Source organism: Lissotriton vulgaris, chromosome 4_1 (assembly GCF_964263255.1).
Source record: "Lissotriton vulgaris chromosome 4_1, aLisVul1.2, whole genome shotgun sequence".
Classification (NCBI taxonomy): Eukaryota; Metazoa; Chordata; class Amphibia; order Caudata; family Salamandridae; genus Lissotriton; species Lissotriton vulgaris.
This window is the reverse complement of record NC_141691.1, coordinates 1949422213-1949439763: the sequence shown is the minus strand read 5'-3', so window position 1 is coordinate 1949439763 and position 17551 is coordinate 1949422213. Positions and strand designations below refer to the sequence as shown.

Here is a 17551-nt window from a genome sequence, read left to right as displayed (position 1 = left end):
TATTTTGAAAACAAAGAGTATATTATTTTTATAAAGCAGTACTTATTTTTCCACAATTTTGGTGTAGCGTTATTTTTGTGTGATATTGCGTGGTTTTACTGTTGGGTGGTCTGCAACCTTAACACTGTGCCTCTGAAATGTATGTCTTGCCCTAGGCCAGGCTACCCCAGGTTCTAACACATTGGCATGGTTGAGCGCTTTAATCGTGTCATTAAAAAACACCATTCAGTATGCTGTAAAAAAAAAAATTGAGATTGGGAAGTGCAGCTCGATAAAATGGTTTGGGCTTACAGGGTATCGGTATGCGAAGTTACAGGGTATTTTCCTTTTGCTTTAATGAGAGGGAGAAACCCAAGGACAAAGTATTCACCAGGTAGGTTATTCAAATGCAATATTGTACTATGGCCAGAGGATTCAGTAAAAGAGAGGTTGGAATCAATGCAATCTAAAAGAAAGTAGTATGATAATATGTATTTAACTAAAACAATGTAAGATTGTTGTTGGACAATGGGTGAGAGAAAAAACATGGAAAGGAACCAAAAGAGGATAGTAGGTTTTATGAGCCTATGGAGGTTGCAGAAGAATTGAATAATGCAGTACAACTAAGTAATGGAAAGGTATGGAATTTGGAAAGGATTGCTAAAAGCTCTATTCCGTCATCTACGGGAAATGTTATTGCAGATAAGGGGTGTGTAATAAATTGGGTATTTGATGAGAATAGAGTTGACAAAAATGTTCCTGAAGATACTATACCTGTACAGGATGATGTTAATGGATTGGATGTGCCCATTACAGCATTTAGAGAGGTTACTGTCCGTGAATTTTCTTCTTAAGAGGGTAGAGAGAAGGAACATTTGACTGAAGGATGCACTTAATTTGAGGGGAAAAAATAAAACTTGAAAAGCTACCACCAGTATGGTTGGAAGATTATCTCTCTGATAATTTTCCTTTGTAGCGTGTAATGTATTTGAAAAAGTTAATGTGGGAAGAAATTATGTGTCATTTTGCAGCATTACAAGTGTTCATTTTATGTTTTTATTGGGGTAGGGCATATGTTTCAAAAGCATGAAAAACAAAAGAAAGGGGTGTGTGTGTTATGTCAGTCTTAGAATACTCTGTGATAGAATAGAATGTGGGAAGACGGGGGGAAGGGGACGGTTGAGACAGACTGCGACAATACCTACATTGCCCCTAATGAGAATAAACCTACTTGATTTTAAACAATGTGGTCGGATCTTCCATAAAAGCCACGTTCAACTGTTATCGTAAACTGCTCCATTAGGTCGATTAGTCATGTGATATATTTTTTCAAGTTGGTGGGACCGCAAATATGATAGTTTTGACCCCCTAATACTAATTAAGTAGGTGTGAGATCAGCTTTTGTTCTCTAGGATTTCAAAATAAATGGCAGGACCAGGCTTACAAAATTAAAGGCAATTTGACAAGCTCTTAAGGGGGTAGTGCGGTAGGCCAGGTTTTGGAATGTGTTTTATTGCCGAGATCACAGGGTAAAAAAAAATTGCTATTGCTAATCTTTTTTTTTATGTATCATATCTTTTTATTTCAAAAACTAACAAAGCAGTTATATTCACCACAAATGTGATATACTGTCACTTCTCCTGGTTAAAGCTTTAATATTCTCAATGATCTTTACAACCCCACTATGCAAGGTGTTCCTCTGTTTCCTCAAATCAATTCCCTCCTGCATTTCCTCCCACCTCCGTTGTGGCTCTGGAGCCGTATATGGGTTGCCTCTAAAGTCATTCCATTTATTCCAGACCTTCCCCCATTTGCGGTGGCATCCTCTATTGGTATACACCGCGTCCTCCGCCACCAAACACCAGTCCATATCCCTCTTCCAGTCCCTCAAGGAGGAAGTCACATCAGAACCCCAGGCACGTGCTATATTTCTTTTGGCAACATCTGTGCTAGAGTCACCCCTGTTTGGTCTCCACTCCCAAATCTGTTGATTCCCAGACATTGAGGAGACACCATGTTGACAAAATTAGCAACTCACTCCTATACACTTCATTTAAACATTGGATTATTGCACTCCAATACTCTTGAATTTTGAGGCAAGCCCATATTATATGAAAGAATGTGCCTTCCAATCTAGAGCCCCTACGACAGAAAGCATTGGTTAGTTTCTCCATCTTTACCAATGTGGTGCATGAGATGTAGGTCCTATGGAGGATTTTAAGTTGCACCAGGCGCAAATGGGCTCTAATAGCCAACTCCCGAGAGGAAGCAAGTGCCTCCAGCCACTGCTCATCTTGCATATCTTGGATTCATCTTGCATATCTTGGATGCTCTCGTGCATGATTCATCAATTTCCAATATGTTAGTGAGATCGCCTTTTTTGTGATATGTTCCTCCAATAATTTGTTTGCGAGAGTGGAGGACTCTGAGAGAGGCACCCCCTTTGGTAGGGCTGCCTGCAGGGCGCGTCGGAGTCGTAAGTAGCGGAACGCCTCAGTGGGAGCTAGGTTGTAGTCTTTCTGTAGTTCTGTGAATGGTCTTATCAACCCTCCCCTCCACACGTCTCTCACTGCCGAGATGCCAAGCAGGTCCCACTTGTCGAACCCCTGTCTCTCTCTCAGGCGGTCAAGGAGTTGGGATTCCCACAAGGGTGTCACTTGCATGATTTTCTTTTTCCATCCCATCTTCGCCAATGTTGACTGGATTGTGAGAGCTGTAAATCCCGACAGTTGGAGTGCACTGACGCCTGGTGGAGTTGGAGTTTTTTTCGGCGGATGTATAGCACGTATCTACCTTCTGGGACCCAGGGTTAGCCAGTCCATCTGGTATGCCGTTTCGGTCATGGGGGCCCAATGATTAAGTACCATTAGTTGTGCTGCTCGGTGGTAGTTCGGAATATCAGGGAGAACTATCCCCTGGTCATACCATCCCTTAGTGAGTTCATTCATTGCTATTCTTGGAGGCCCCCCCCCATCCCACGGGTTATGTAAAAAAGGTGGTCCTAGATATAAGTTTTAGACACAGCTAGTGATATAGATGTTATTATTTCATAATCAACAAAGGATCAGAATGAATCTGAATATACAACCACATGGAGATGTAATGCAAGCTTAAATCAATTCAAAAAATGCAGTACATGCACGTAACACAACACAACCAATAAATTCAACAAATGCGACTGTAATTTATTTACAAATTTATAAAATTCAACAAGGGGAAAATTGAAAAGAAAGGAAGTTGGTGCTCAAGTGAAGGAAAGTAAAGGGATAGATTTAAGGGTGATTGAGTGCAATAGAAAGATTATTTATACATTGCACACGTAAAGCCTACCCATTTACAATCTATATACAATTTTATATACAGGGGGACAGGGAAGGGCCGGTGTAGGCTTGGAAGAAATAATGGGGGGGAGGGGGGGGATCGTCGACGTTTCGACCCTGGCGCAATATGGGGGAAGTCACGACCTCTGCTGCGGGTCTTCTTCAGGACGGTAGTAGGGGCAAGGGACAGGAAAGCACCAAATAAAATTAGAACGGTGTCACGATTCCAGGTCAGTTGGGCGGTACACCTCTCAAAAGTAAATTCAGCTCAGGATTGGGGTTCAGTCAAGAGCCAATGTGTCCTCAGTTGGCACTCGAATTCCTTCGTGCCTAGTCCGATGTCATAATCGACATTGTGCCAGGTGACTGCAGGCGAATAATAAATCAAGTGAATCTTGGTATTCGGCTTTTGCTCCACAAAATTCACGGGAACGAGAGCAGCAATAGTTTAAGTCTTTCAAACTCGCCCGGCAGCTTCCGTGTCACGCGACCGGTTAACCACGCATTTACTTTTGAGAGGTGTACCGCCCAACTGACCTGGAATCGTGACACCGTTCTAATTTTATTTGGTGCTTTCCTGTCCCTGTCCCCCTGTATATAAAATTGTATATAGATTGTAAATGGGTAGGCTTTACGTGTGCAATGTATAAATAATCTTTCTATTGCACTCAATCACCCTTAAATCTATCCCTTTACTTTCCTTCACTTGAGCACCAACTTCCTTTCTTTTCAATTTTCCCCTTGTTGAATTTTATAAATTTGTAAATAAATTACAGTCGCATTTGTTGAATTTATTGGTTGTGTTGTGTTACGTGCATGTACTGCATTTTTTGAATTGATTTAAGCTTGCATTACATCTCCATGTGGTTGTATATTCAGATTCATTCTGATCCTTTGTTGATTATGAAATAATAACATCTATATCACTAGCTGTGTCTAAAACTTATATCTAGGACCACCTTTTTTACATAACTACTGTTACCCAGGTCCTATTGATTATTTGGGTTCACCCCATTGTTTTCAATGATCCCCCCCATCCCACAACAACTTTCTTATCTCGCCCTGTATGGATTTGAAATAGTTTTGGGGCACCGGGAAAGGACTGTTTTGGAGGACATAGAGAAAGCATGGCAGTGCCATCATTTTGAAAAGGGTAGGCCTTCCCAACAGGGAGAGAGGAAGCGCTACCCAGTGGTGCACGTCTTGCTTCAATCGGAAGGGGGGGGGGGGGGGGGAAATAAGGAGAGAAGAGTGTAGATTTTTAGCCATAATGAGTTCACGGTTGGCTGTAACAAAAACGCCCAGGTATCAGAACTCATCTGTCACCACCTGTGCCTCGCAATCTTTTAGCATTCTCTGTGCCTGTCCGTGTAGAATGAGGACCACTGACTTTGACCAGTTGATCGTTTATCCGGAGAACTTTTGGTAGGTAACGAAGACATTTAGGATTCTGGCGATGGAGGCTCTGGGCGAAGCCACATACAGGAGGATATCATAGGGAAACAATGATATTCTATCTTCCCAGTCTGCCAACCAGCGAAGGCCATGTATCAGCAGGTCCCCCCTGGATCCAGACTGCCAGTGGCTCAAGAGCCAGAACAGATATTGCTAATCTTGATGACATCAATGAACGGTGGTCTTGGTTACAGATGCTAGAATCTGGTTTGCAGTGCAGGCAACCTTGGAGAGTGTGATGCGATGCAGACATTATACCTCTGCCAGAATGGCATTCGCCACTGTGCAATTAAGGTTTGGACAGCGTTTCCGTTGAAAAGGCATTTTTCTTATCTATCTATAACTTTTGACCCCGTAAGAATATTTCGAAGGAAAAAAAAACTTGCCAATCAGCTTAGTTTAAATAATTTACGGAATACCAAGTTTTGAGATAATCAGTACTATGGAAAAAAAAAGAGGTAAATGGGAAAACAAGAGATTTCTCATTTTAGTTCCCATAGGAAATTGTCCTCATTTCTGCGTCCAATCCCCACTGAAAAACTGCACAGAGAGTATTGGAGTGAGTGATCTTTGCCTCCCGGGGATAGGTTATCATTGTTTAGCCCTTAATTAGAGTGGTTGACAAACGGTCAGATGTCTACTCTGACGCAGTCCAGAGTTTACGGTACACTCATCTATTGTCTCCCACACCCTTTCTCCAGGACCTTGGACGCATCGTTTCTGGCCACCCCATTCCGAATCAGGTCTATAAACTTTAGGGACCGTTCTACCCCACGTCCCGTCCCTCCCTCACCTGCCACCCTCACCGTGGCTTTTGTGGTGAGCAGCAACGCGTCCTGGTTGATGTTGGACACATCTGGGGAACTTTTCATGATGACACGAATGCGGGACATGGGTAGCGACATCAGCCGGTTCTCGCCACCGGTACCCGCCATCTTCTTCCTTTGACCAGTAAAGCGAGCAGGCGCAGTGCAGTGATCGAAACATCACAGCTTAGCCAATCAGCAGAATACTGTGAGCATTGTGAGCTCATCAACACAATAGAACAAACTCTATGGGCTACGCGCTCTAGAGTTAAAACCCGTCACTTTATAAACTAGAGCGCTAACCGTTATTAGGACCATCTTTGGTGTTTGGGAAACGTATGAATGGCAAATAGAGGCCAGGTTACACATGCAATATGGCGTCACAGAATTTGTGACGTGCGGCCTAGATTTCTGGAAGGGCTGGTGTTTCCATCCCGTAAACGAGGAAGAGGTGGTTTGTTTTGGTCTCTACAAATCCGGAAGTAAGAAATTGTAGACAGATCTTTCAATGAAGAAAGAAGAGGAAAATAGAAACTAAAAGGGGACTGAAATGTGCAACTATTGTGTAGGTTGCGTAAATCCTTGCGGCCGCTTTTCACTGAAGGGAGCAAGTTTGCTGTGAAGTGTGGCATGCTGTGCAATAGAATGGGCACACTGCTTAGTTGACGGCGAAGGAAAACATCAACGTTTTCGTGGACATTTAGATCGAATTCTGTACCCAGGATGTAATCAATTTTTTACGTGGATTTTTTAGGCATAGATTTAAAAGTACTTTACAAACCTATCAAAAATAACTTTTGAGTAGTTCTTTCTCTAAATCCTATTTTTATGAACATTTTATTAGACAGATTGAAATATATGTACCATTCCAAGATGGCTTTCTTTTTATCACCTGATTGGTGAGGGGACCTGTGCTGTCTGTTTAGGTCCGACGCGGGAGCAGCTTGTTTCTGCAGCCGGTGCCAGTGGATCGGAAGGGACAAGAACTGAGGTAGGTGATATGCACACGCTAGACTCTCGTGGACAGTTGCCCCTTACTATGGTGCTGTTTGGAGCTTGTGACAGTTGTTCTCTTATTATTTAACTTAAACCTAAACTAGACGCTGTATAGGACATAACATTCCCTGCAGAATATTTGTAATATTGAGGAGAACTTTGGCGTGGGGTTTGCATTATGCAGTAGCTTAATCTAGTTTGCACGTTTGTTTATTGGGGATAACTTTGGCATGGTGTTTGCATTATACAGCAGCTTAATATGGTTTGCACGTTTGTTTATTAAGAGCTAGAAATATGATTGATATTTGCTCTTTTATTGTTTCACATGTCGTTTCACCTTTATGTATTCAAATTATGTTTGTTGCATTATATTGGTGAGAACGATTCTTTTACATGAAAGTCCTTAATTGCTTTGGTATGCCTCACATGGTAAGGATGTGGACAAAAGGTAATGATTGGGACGAGTGGAAGTGGGATTTAGAGTAATGAAGATTAACAGTACATAATCAGGCCGTCTTTCCTCAGTCACATACGTTTATTTTTTTGTTTCACAGCTCTTTATTAATTTTTGTACGTTTATAGCACACATAGCAAGTTCTACTGTCAAATGTGACTCCACTTGTTTGTTCGAGAGCCATACATCACCATGTTCAACAAACTCTATGCTAGAACCCCAAACACTCGGTCCCAGGTATACGGCTATGATCTACATATAATTTACAATGCACTTTCTTAGCAATGTTTACATTATTGTATTCCAAGATTATCATGTGTGAGCAAGAAGAAAAAATAAAATATTATATTTTTGGGGGGGGCGGGGAGAAAAAAGGAAGGCAATTTTAGATATGTCTACTCATTCTTCCTCATCACAGGATTAATTAATATATCAATGATCCAATTATACTTACACGCTCATTGAGAGCGATCAGCTGACTTTGCTTCTAATTTAATCATCAGCACATCCCAGGGGTCGTATGCCACGTTTGCCTTCTCGATTGTGAATACGCTTTAGCATGTCTGTTTTCAGCTTTAGCCCATTTGTTAACATCCTTCTTCTATAAGTTACTTTGCAAGTCATTACTTTTATTCTCTTTACTATAATTAGGTGAACAAATTTATATATATATTTAGTTTCTTTCAATTGCAAGATTTAGTTCTAGTGGGTTGAATATTATATTCTTGTCTGTTATTTCCAACACTACTTAAATATTTGCTCCTAATATTTTATAACAGCAGGGTATGCCCCTACTGTATGGTAGAAGTCTGCTTCCGCTGCTCTATACCTAGGACATTCTTAGATCGCTCCCTCATGCATTTGACTAATGCATTTGTGTGAAAAGTATATATGATTGAGGTATTTAAACTGAGTGTACTTAAACCATGGATTTGTGGAAACAGTTTTGGTGTAATCTAAACATTTCATCGATTTGCTTTCCTTAAGCGTGCAGACAGCCATTTCAATTTTAGACTTCAGTTTTCATGCAGGTATTGTGATAGTATTGTGGTGTATAGTGTGATAATTACCTTTTTACTCTGTCCATGTGTGAGCAGAAAGTGCGTGCGCGTAGGATAGTTCCAGTGGGTTCTCTGTCAAAACGTGTCTGTCTTGCAATTGGTAAATGACTAGCACATTATCAAACATGCGTGGAGATCCCTGCTCATTGTTCAATGTGAGCCGGTGTTTTCTGGTGGTTGGCACCAGCACTTAATTCTCAGCTCCAGCTTTTATGACAGTCTGCAACATGGTGGCGCCGTTGTCTTATTTTGAGATGTGCACAACAACTTTTGTTTAATCAGTCACAATACATTAACAAGCATTGGCATAGCCAATAGGTCTCGCATTTGGGACCTTATAAGTGTTTAGCCATGCAACAGTTGGTGTTGTTGCATCAAGGATATTCTGCTTTATAACTAAATACTTATAGGGTCCAAAAAACGAGACGTATTGGCTATGCTAACGCTTGTTTGTTTTTTGTTGCTGTTTTGTTTAAGTTGCCAGATCTACAATCGCTGGACATGGTTTTTGTTAACAGTTCTTTGCATCAAATGAACTTGTTTTTATTGCTCTGAATGTTGTTTCCGTTCTGGTTGTAGGAAGCAGTCATTCCCGGGGGTGTGGGGGCTGCCTAGTTGTGCGCATGCGCCGAACTTTGCAAATGAGAACAAGCCTGGTGCAGGCGCAATTTACAAGTGTGGAGTGAGTGAGTCCCAGGCAGCATGACTCACTCACACAGAAGTTCATGCACTGCACCTGCATACTCAGCATGGTTTAAGGAAACTCGACCCACTCCCTCCCAGCTGCACTGATGGCTGGTGGTGTGTGTGCCTGGTGAAAGCGTGCACTGACGGCTGGTGGTGTGTATGCCTGGTGGAAGCGTGCACTGACGGCTAGCGGTCTTTGTGGCTGGTGGAAGTGTGCACTGATGGCTGGTGGTGTGTGTGCCTGGTGGAAGCGTGCACTGATGGCTGGTGGTGTGTGTGTGCCTGGTGGAAGCGTGCACCAACGGCTGGTGGTGTGTGTGCCAGTTGGAAGCGTGCACCGACGGCTGGTGGGGTGTGTGCCTGGTGGAAGCGTGCACTGACGGCTGGCGGGGTGTGTGCCTGGTGGAAGCGTGTACTGACGGCTGGTGGGGTGTGTGCCTGGTGGAAGCGTGCACTGACGGCTGGTGGGGTGTGTGCCTGGTGGAAGCGTGCACTGACGGCTGGTGGGGTGTGTGCCTGGTGGAAGCGTGCACTGACGGCTGGTGGGGTGTGTGCCTGGTGGAAGCGTGCACTGACGGCTGGTGGGGTGTGTGCCTGGTGGAAGCGTGCACTGACGGCTGGTGGGGTGTGTGCCTGGTGGAAGCGTGCCCTGACGGCTGGTGGTGTGTGTCACTGACGGCTGGTGGTGTGTATGCCTGGTGGAAGCGTGCACTGTTGGCTGGTGGTGTGTGTGCCTGGTGGAAGGTTGCACTGACGGCTGGTGGTGTGTGTGCCTGGTGGCAGCGTGCACTGACGGCTGGTGGCGCTGGTGCCTGGTGGAAGAGTGCACTGACAGCTGGTGGTGTTTGTGCCTGGTGGAAGTGTGCACTGACGGCTGGTGGTGTGTGTGCCTGGTGGAAACGTGCACCGAATGCTGGTGGTGTGTGTGCCTGGTGGAAGCGTGCACTAACGGCTGGTGGTGTGTGTGCCTGGTGGAAGCGTGCACTGACTGCGGGTGGTGTGTATGCCTGGTGGAAGCGTGCACTGGCGGCTGGTGGTGTGTTTAACTGACGGCTGGTGGTGTGTATGCCTGGTGGAAGCATGTACTGACGGCTGGTGCTGTGTGTGCCTTGTGGAAGCGTGCACTGACGACTGGTGGTGTGTGTGTGCCTGGTGGAAGCGTGCACTGACGGCTGCTGGTGTGTGTGCCTGGTGGAAGCAGGAGCATTCACAGTGATTGAAGACACAAATAAAACTGACGAAGAGGAGGGGGCGAAGGGAAGGGGAGTGCAAGCAGAGGAGCATGATTCACAGCTAGAAGACACATGAAGCTGACCAGGAGGGAGGGGGAGAAGGGAGGTGGAGTGCAGCAGAGGAGCATGATTCACAGCTAGAAGACACAAATGAAGCTGACCAGGAGGGAGGGGGAAAAGGGAGGAGGGTGGTGCAAGCAGAGGAGCCTGATTACAGCAATAAAAACACAGATGCAGCTGTGTATGTGCGCAAGCTCCTGAACGCAAGCTGTAGGCCAGCAAAAGCCTCTGGTGACACTTTTAAAAGCCACTTACTAAATGTCTTGAAGAGACAGCGCATGCGCTGTCTCAGGCGAGAACTAAAAATGAGTTTTACCTGCACTCACACCATTCTCATATCTTTGGGTTGCTGGAAAAGTCTGAACAGTCACACTTGTTGGAGTGTGGGGGTTAGTAGTTGTGTTGGATCTGTCATTGGCAGAACTGGCAGAGGCAATGGGTGGTGCAAGATGCAGTGGCCTCCAGAGAAGGGCTCTGGCACTTACCCTTTTACAAATTAAGCACTGTCCCTGGTCGAATACGTCTCCCATTATTGTAAGGTCTGCTTCTAGCCCAGTCTGTTATCCTGTGCTTGTGATCTTGTGAAACATGGGTAGGCACTATAGAGGGATGTCCAGCGAGTACAGCATAGTTTTACCCCTCCACTATAGAAAACAATGCCAACAGGTTCTAACTATTCCGAACAAGATATGGAGAGAGGGTGAAAGTCTTGTAGGACTCAGTAGCCAGCCCAGTTTCATGCCCCTAGGTAGTGCTGCTTGTATGTTGTCTTACTCTTAGTTACAGTGATCTCCCACCCATCTCATCATCCATTGCAAAGGGCCTGCCAGGAAGTAAACTTTATAATTAGGGGCACCAAGTCCTCATCCTTGAATAGTCCACTGTGTCTTGTAAAACGTGAAGTGAGGTCTATCTGTGTGCCAATCAAGTCCAACAGCATCCCTTATAATTCCAGAAAGAAGACTGCATTTAATATCACCGGCAATGCTGAAGAAAAAAACGGTAATCTGGGCAGCACTAACATTTTTTATCTATTGTTACCCTACCCATTGGGGACAATGGATGTTTGGTCCGAAGTGGAATCAGTTGTTTAGTCATGCTGATGAACTTTCCAAATTTGCCTTTAATAAAGTGGTCTGAAGAGTAGTAAATCTGGACACCTAGATACTTAAAGGTATCAAAACTTAACTCCAGGCGGTTAGGAGTTTGGCGCATATGTTTAGTCTCAGACAGTGGGTGGAGTGGGAAAAGACAATCCTGACATCACACCAAACTCATCTAGTAAGTCCATCAACTCATTTAGGCCGGATTTTCTTCTTGCAGGTACAATAGGCACCATCTGCATGTAAAGAGATAACATGCCAGCGGTTGTCCATTCTGATCCCCAATTCTGGACTTCTTTGCTGCACCATGCAGGCCAATAGTTCAATGGCCACAGCGAGCAATATAGGAGGGAGGAGGCCGCTCTGTCTTGTTCCCTTTTCATGTCCGATGTTGTAGAGATTATTTGATTCACACAAAAGGTAATAGGACAAATGCATCCAATAAATCTGACCATTGGCAATTACTCTTGCAACATAATCAACATAAGCAACCCAGTACTGGTTTCGTCCGGAGCATGTATGTTTCTGAACCCTGGCTGTGGGTCCTGTAGGAAGGTAGGATCTGCTTTGATGGTTACCCCCACTTTTTGCCTGTGTCAGTACGTTTTTTTTAAAAGTCTGACTGGGATCCTGCTAATCATGACACCAGTCACTGTGCTTCTTCCCTAAATTTGACATGGTAAGTACTTCTGTACCTTTCACAATTGGCTACTGGTGTATTCCTATAAGTCCTTAGCATAGGGTACTGAGGTAACCAGGGCATAGGTACACCAGGGTTTTCCCATGGACTGCAGCATGTATTGTGCCACCCCCGAGAGACCGCTCAAACTGTGGCTACAGGCCAGCCATTGCAGCACCACTTACAAATTTGTTAAGAAAGGGGCCCCTGAATCTTGGTTAGCTAGCCAGAACAGGGAATACAATTTTTTGGAAAGACACTTGGCCAAAGTAAATTACAACATTTTATAGGCACTAATCACAATGTTTCACTTGTATTTAACATCTACCTCATTATATCCACAACAAGACAACCTTGTATTACAAAATATATTTTTTATTTTTATTTTCTTTAAATGATTGGAATCAGATACTCTTATTTTTATATATACATATTATGTATCTCAATTCTTTTATAAAAAACAGTGGATGCACTTTTCTTCAGATAGATATCTGTTCAGTTCATTAACATTTCTTTTTAAGTGCTTGAATTTAACTGATTTTAGTTGAATGCTGATTATAGGATACATAGGTTACCTAAAACTTTTTCATCTATAAAAATACATTTGTTCAAACATATGTTCATTTTTTTCCTCCTAAAGTAGCAAAATTTGACACTTTATATTGGCGGATTGCGTTACGCGCGTTTCGGCTTGCGCCTTCCTCAGGACTCCGTCATGTAAATCTTTTGTCTTATGTCTTTAATATATCCTGTTCTTTATTGCTGTACCATTTTCTCTAGATTTTCTTGTTATTTGAGCTGTTAAAAGACTTTAGATTCTTAGTTCCTCTTCTGATTATATGCAAGGTTTTTCTGAACTTGGGAAATCACTTCTTCCATTAAATATCTTTGGACCGATTATTACACTCTCTGGTCTTCTGCAGATTTTTATATTGTTTCTTTTCCACTCCGATGTGTGATGATGCCTTATTCTTATTTTTCTTAGTCTGGATCTATTTATTTATAAAATTGGCATATCAGTCTCTATTTCATCTCACAGAATAATCAATTTCAGTGTTGATAATTTCTTATCCTTGGGTGCCCTCTACGTATCACCTGCATGGTCTAGCACCACTTACGACATAAATAAGGTTTCTTATATCTGAGGTCACAACACTTAAAACCTATAAGGCAGGCCTTTCAATCTTGATAGCAACGTGCTGGGTTATAAGTGTGTGGGTGCCCCTGAGTGAGCAGGACACCCCTAAAACCCCAGAGTCGATTCTCCAGGCTTTGTAAGTGTGGCCAGCATTTTTGATACATATAGTGGCCATCCGCCATTACACAAGGGCTTACCTGTGGGTGGGTCTTCAGATTCGTTGTGGGGCAGGACTCAAGCATGTAACCACTTCACTCTTCGACCGCCTGGATACTTGGACTTTGCTCAACTTCGCCTTGATCTGAGACTGCATCAAGGAAGACACCTGCTGCTCCTGGTCTAGCTGTTCTGCAAGTCTTCTTCGTCGTCTGTGTCTGTGCTTCTTCTAGGATCTTCAAAAGACCTGTGGGCATCAAGGACACCCTAAGTAATCTCCTTGGAGTGAAGGAGTCACTACCCTGCATCTGCAGGCACCGCAACAAAGCTGACCGTTCTGCTGCTCCTGACATCCCACGGACTTCGACATGCAGAGCAACACAGGTGGTGGTTCTGCAACTCCCGTGAGGCCTGACCTGTCCTCTCTGCAATTTTGAGGCCTGTATCCCTCGTCAGAACTGCTGGTGCCATACCCCTGTGCACTTCTTCGACTTGCCTTTGCCAAAGCTTTCTTGGTTCTGCACTCCAGAGATCTTTGGGCTACAAGAAGCTACAGTCTCCCGCATCTCTTACTGCCAAGATCAGCATCCTCACTGCATCCTCCACTGTGGGCCTTCATCTTTGGTGAGCTGCTCGACGTCTTCTTGCCACTCCTGTGCCTTTGGCTTATGGGTCCTCCTGAGGGTCTTCTCCTGCTCCTGTGGGCTCCCCTGCTTGCTTGGCGCCTGCTCTGATTCCCCTGCTTGTGGGGAGTCCCTTGGACCTTGCTGGTCCCAAAGTTGCTCCTTCTTCGCTTTCCATGCCTGTTGCAGCTGCCAAGGCTTGTTGGTACTCCAGCTGTACACCGACCTCCTGGTTCCCGACTTTCGATGTGTGACAGCTCGTGCACGGTTCCTGGTCTTCTTCAGCATTGTCTGGTCCTCACAGCGGCAGCGACAAGGTCACCATCATTACTCCTACACCTTCCGACATAGGTGACATTGCTCTTCCTTGCCTCCCGGTCACCTCCGAGTGGCATAGATTCTGTCCCCTCTGTTTTCAGGTTCTTCATTTCAAGAATCCACCCTTGGATTCCACCGGACTCTTACACAGTCTTTGCCAGCGATATCTTTACTGAAGTCCTCCATTGTGGTGTACGGCGGTTCCCAACGTCACTTCGCTCCTATGCACTCAGTTTCCCTGGTGTATGTTTCCTGGTTCTTGGGGTTACCAAGGGTGGGGTGACTCTCCAACTTTCCGTTTTTCACAGGGTTTCTTCGAGGTCCACTGGAAAGGGTTCTTCTTCTTCAAAACGGCAACTGCGACTTTCCAGTTGACTTCTATTGAGTACGCAGCTGTGCTTCCACTCCGCACACAGTGTCTGTGGGGTACCTGATTACTTACCTTGGGCTATTCCTTGTGTCCCCAGCTCTTCTGAGTCTCCTGGTGTCGTGTAGTTCCTACAAATCTATATAGGATCTGTGCATTTAGACAACATAAACTACAGGATTGGTGTCCAGACTGATTCCCATTACCCCAAATGATATGTAGACCAGCTAGCTCACAGTGCCACTATAAGCCCCACAACCTTACCAAGGAGCTAATAGTTTCTGGAAACTATCGAATATAGCAACCCTGACCCCTCAGGGATCGTGGATACAGTACTTTACGCTCAGTACTCGTGCTCACTTTTTCTCAGAGAGCTGCACAGAATAAACGTTCGGTACGTTTTCAATAAGTATTTATTGATCCAGCGATATTCTAGTATAAAATATGGGTGCTGCAACAACCATTAGACAAAAACAGATATAAATGAGTATCAGCACCAACAGAGTAAATAAAAGGTTGAATTCTACCATGGTGCTAGAACAGTGAATATATGCAGGCATATAGATACAAGGTAGTAATCATGAGTACTCCTATGATGCAAACCCTATCTGGGTGTACCTAAGTGTACCTAGCATGTATGTAGGTGTATAGCCAAGAATCCCCCAAGGAAAGAGCCAAACCCATTACTTGATGTGAGAGAACGAAGGACCCCGTCCTGTTCTTGAGTTGGAGTGTCGGCGTGCAGAGACTTCAGCGCCTCATGTCCGCATTTCAGCATGGAAGCATCTCGTCTGGTTTGCCCAGCGAAAATGTGGTACTTATATGCCTGAAAGGTACCCTCAGGAGTTCTAACTAGATGTGTCATGGTACTGTGGGCGTGTCGGCCAAGGTTGACGATAGCGGTGACATTTGTACAGAGATATTATGCAGAAGATGGTAATCCTGCTGTGTTACTAAGAATCCTCATGCATAGTAAATGAGGCTAGCTTTTGAAGAAAATCCCACAACATTTATTCGGCACTTAACTAGGTAAAAGGTCAGCGTCAGAGACGTTATGTAGAGAAAGGTAGGACAAATGTAGGTAAAAGGTTGTGCAACTACCTTGGCCTATGATGGGGTACATTGAGGCACATAACACTGGTCCAAGTCCCGACTTCGGTTGCAGTTCGAATTTCACTTGTTTAGTATATGGTTTAGTCTCCCCATGAAGACCACTGTGTATTGTGCTTACTTGTCTCTTTAATTGAATTATTGTTGTGTATTTGTGTTGATCTCTGCGGATAGGAGATATACCAATGTGTTAGTGAGTGTTGTGTAACTAATGGACAACTTTTTATATATATCCTGTGTGGTTCTTTTTTGTTTAACCTACACTACATGATTACAATTGGTAAAGCAAGCTGCTTAACACTCCTTCTGGACAAACCTAAAGGCTGCTTTCCACAGCTACCACTTAAAGAGCTCTCCAAGGTAGTTTAAGACCACTAAAATCACCATACTGGTTGCCTGGATTAGTGCAAGGTGTTTCACTTAAATAAGTGTGCACCATCTACTAAGCTAGCCTCCTACAGGTCCTATGTGTAATAACGTTACAGCTTCAGGAAAGTGGAAACACACACATTTTCTTAAAGTACTGTCAGTAGGTAAGTCCAATGTAGTGTATCAAAGGCCTTCTCTATATCTAGGGAGGGCACTCAGAGCATCCTCCCATTGAGAACCTGTCCATGACATGAAACAGTCTCCTCAGGTTAAGAAATGTTTTCTGTCATGGAATAAATCTGGTCTGGTTAAGGTGTGTAATGTCTTCTGCTGTTGCCATTACTCTATTTGCCTTTGCCTTTCCCAGAATCTTATAATCTAAGTTAAAAAAGGATAAAGGGTAATCCTAGAAAAAATCAGAGGGATCTCATCCCGCCTTCGGTAGGATGGTTAGAACTGCTTCCCTCATGGACTAGTTTGGTAAGGCCCCCCTGTAGCTCAGTTATCTGATATACCTTCAATAACTCAGATGTTATTTGGGATTTGTAGCAAGTATACAATTACCAGGAAACAATCTTATTAATTGATCATTTGCTAAGTAAAGTTCTTCGACCATCATTTTTGCTTCCACCAAATGCATTGTTTTGCGGTGAGGGTCTGCATGGTAATCGCCTCTAAATATGCTTCTATTTGGGCATGTGGACTTTCAGGGGTATCTTTGTGCAAATGTTCCCTGTATTCAGCAAATGTGGTGTCAATCCCAGTCTGTATGTAGCATATATCACTTGTTTTTGTTCAAATTGAGGATGTGGGGGCCCTAGGGGCTACCGACCTTTGAGCCAGGTCAGCATCTTGACAGCCATGGCTCCTTCTGTGAGACTTCTACCTGTGTATGCATAATCAATTTTGGAAATATGAGATACTATCTCAAAATACCCTGTTTTGGCTTCCACTAGTTGTCAAATAGCTATTTGATTCGAGGGCACCCCAATTTCCAGTGTGCTTTCTAGTCTTTCTTTCTCTGTCAGTTCACATAGAAGAGTGCTCTTTACCCCGTAATTTGTTTATTGGCTTATACTCCTTAAAACCACATTGCAAGTTTTCCATTGTGAGAAGTTGGCCTGGTATATGGTGTTCACTATTCTAGTGAGCACCTTGCACCAGTCCAAACGACCCTTATGGTGATTGGTTGTAAGCCAAACTTATAGACCAGCTATCCTAATGGTAGCGTGGACAAAGCAGTCTTCAGCTAAACTCAAGAGGGCATGTGAAGCCAGCTGTTTTACCATATGCAATCCCTTTTAATACCAAATGAAAGGACACCACACAAGTTATATATTATAAAATATATGTATTTATTTCTAGAATAGTGAGTGAGTGAATGGCTTTATTTCGATATAAAAATATCATAAAAGCAGATACAACAATTTTAAGATCATATAAAAACAAATGCATTCTATTTACACCTATAAAATCGTATTAGCCAAAACAGATAAAACAAGCATTAAATAGTCACAGAAAGCCTATTCAGACGAATTAACCATGCCCATTTTAGAAACTTGGACACACAACATGCAAACAGGGTACAGGTGTCAGATTTTAAAATACGCAGCGCCTCTCTGCACTGCCGGGTACCTA

General features: G+C 43.7%; 2 protein-coding genes across 2 annotated transcripts in view; one reads left to right on the top strand and one right to left on the bottom strand.

The window, feature by feature from the left end:
- Positions 1–5852, bottom strand: part of CHRAC1 (chromatin accessibility complex subunit 1) — a 75057-nt gene extending 69205 nt beyond the window's left edge. Inside the window, exon 1 of the mRNA XM_086966260.1 lies at positions 5561–5852. Within this exon, the coding sequence (XP_086822386.1) occupies positions 5561–5689 (129 nt within the window). The 5' untranslated portion in view covers positions 5690–5852. The remainder of the gene's footprint in view (positions 1–5560) is intronic.
- A 566-nt stretch (positions 5853–6418) lies between these two features.
- TRAPPC9 (trafficking protein particle complex subunit 9) overlaps positions 6419–17551 on the top strand; it is a 2581727-nt gene continuing 2570594 nt past the window's right edge. The window contains exon 1 of the mRNA XM_086966259.1: positions 6419–6551. The gene's annotated coding sequence lies outside the window, so the exon portion shown is untranslated. The remainder of the gene's footprint in view (positions 6552–17551) is intronic.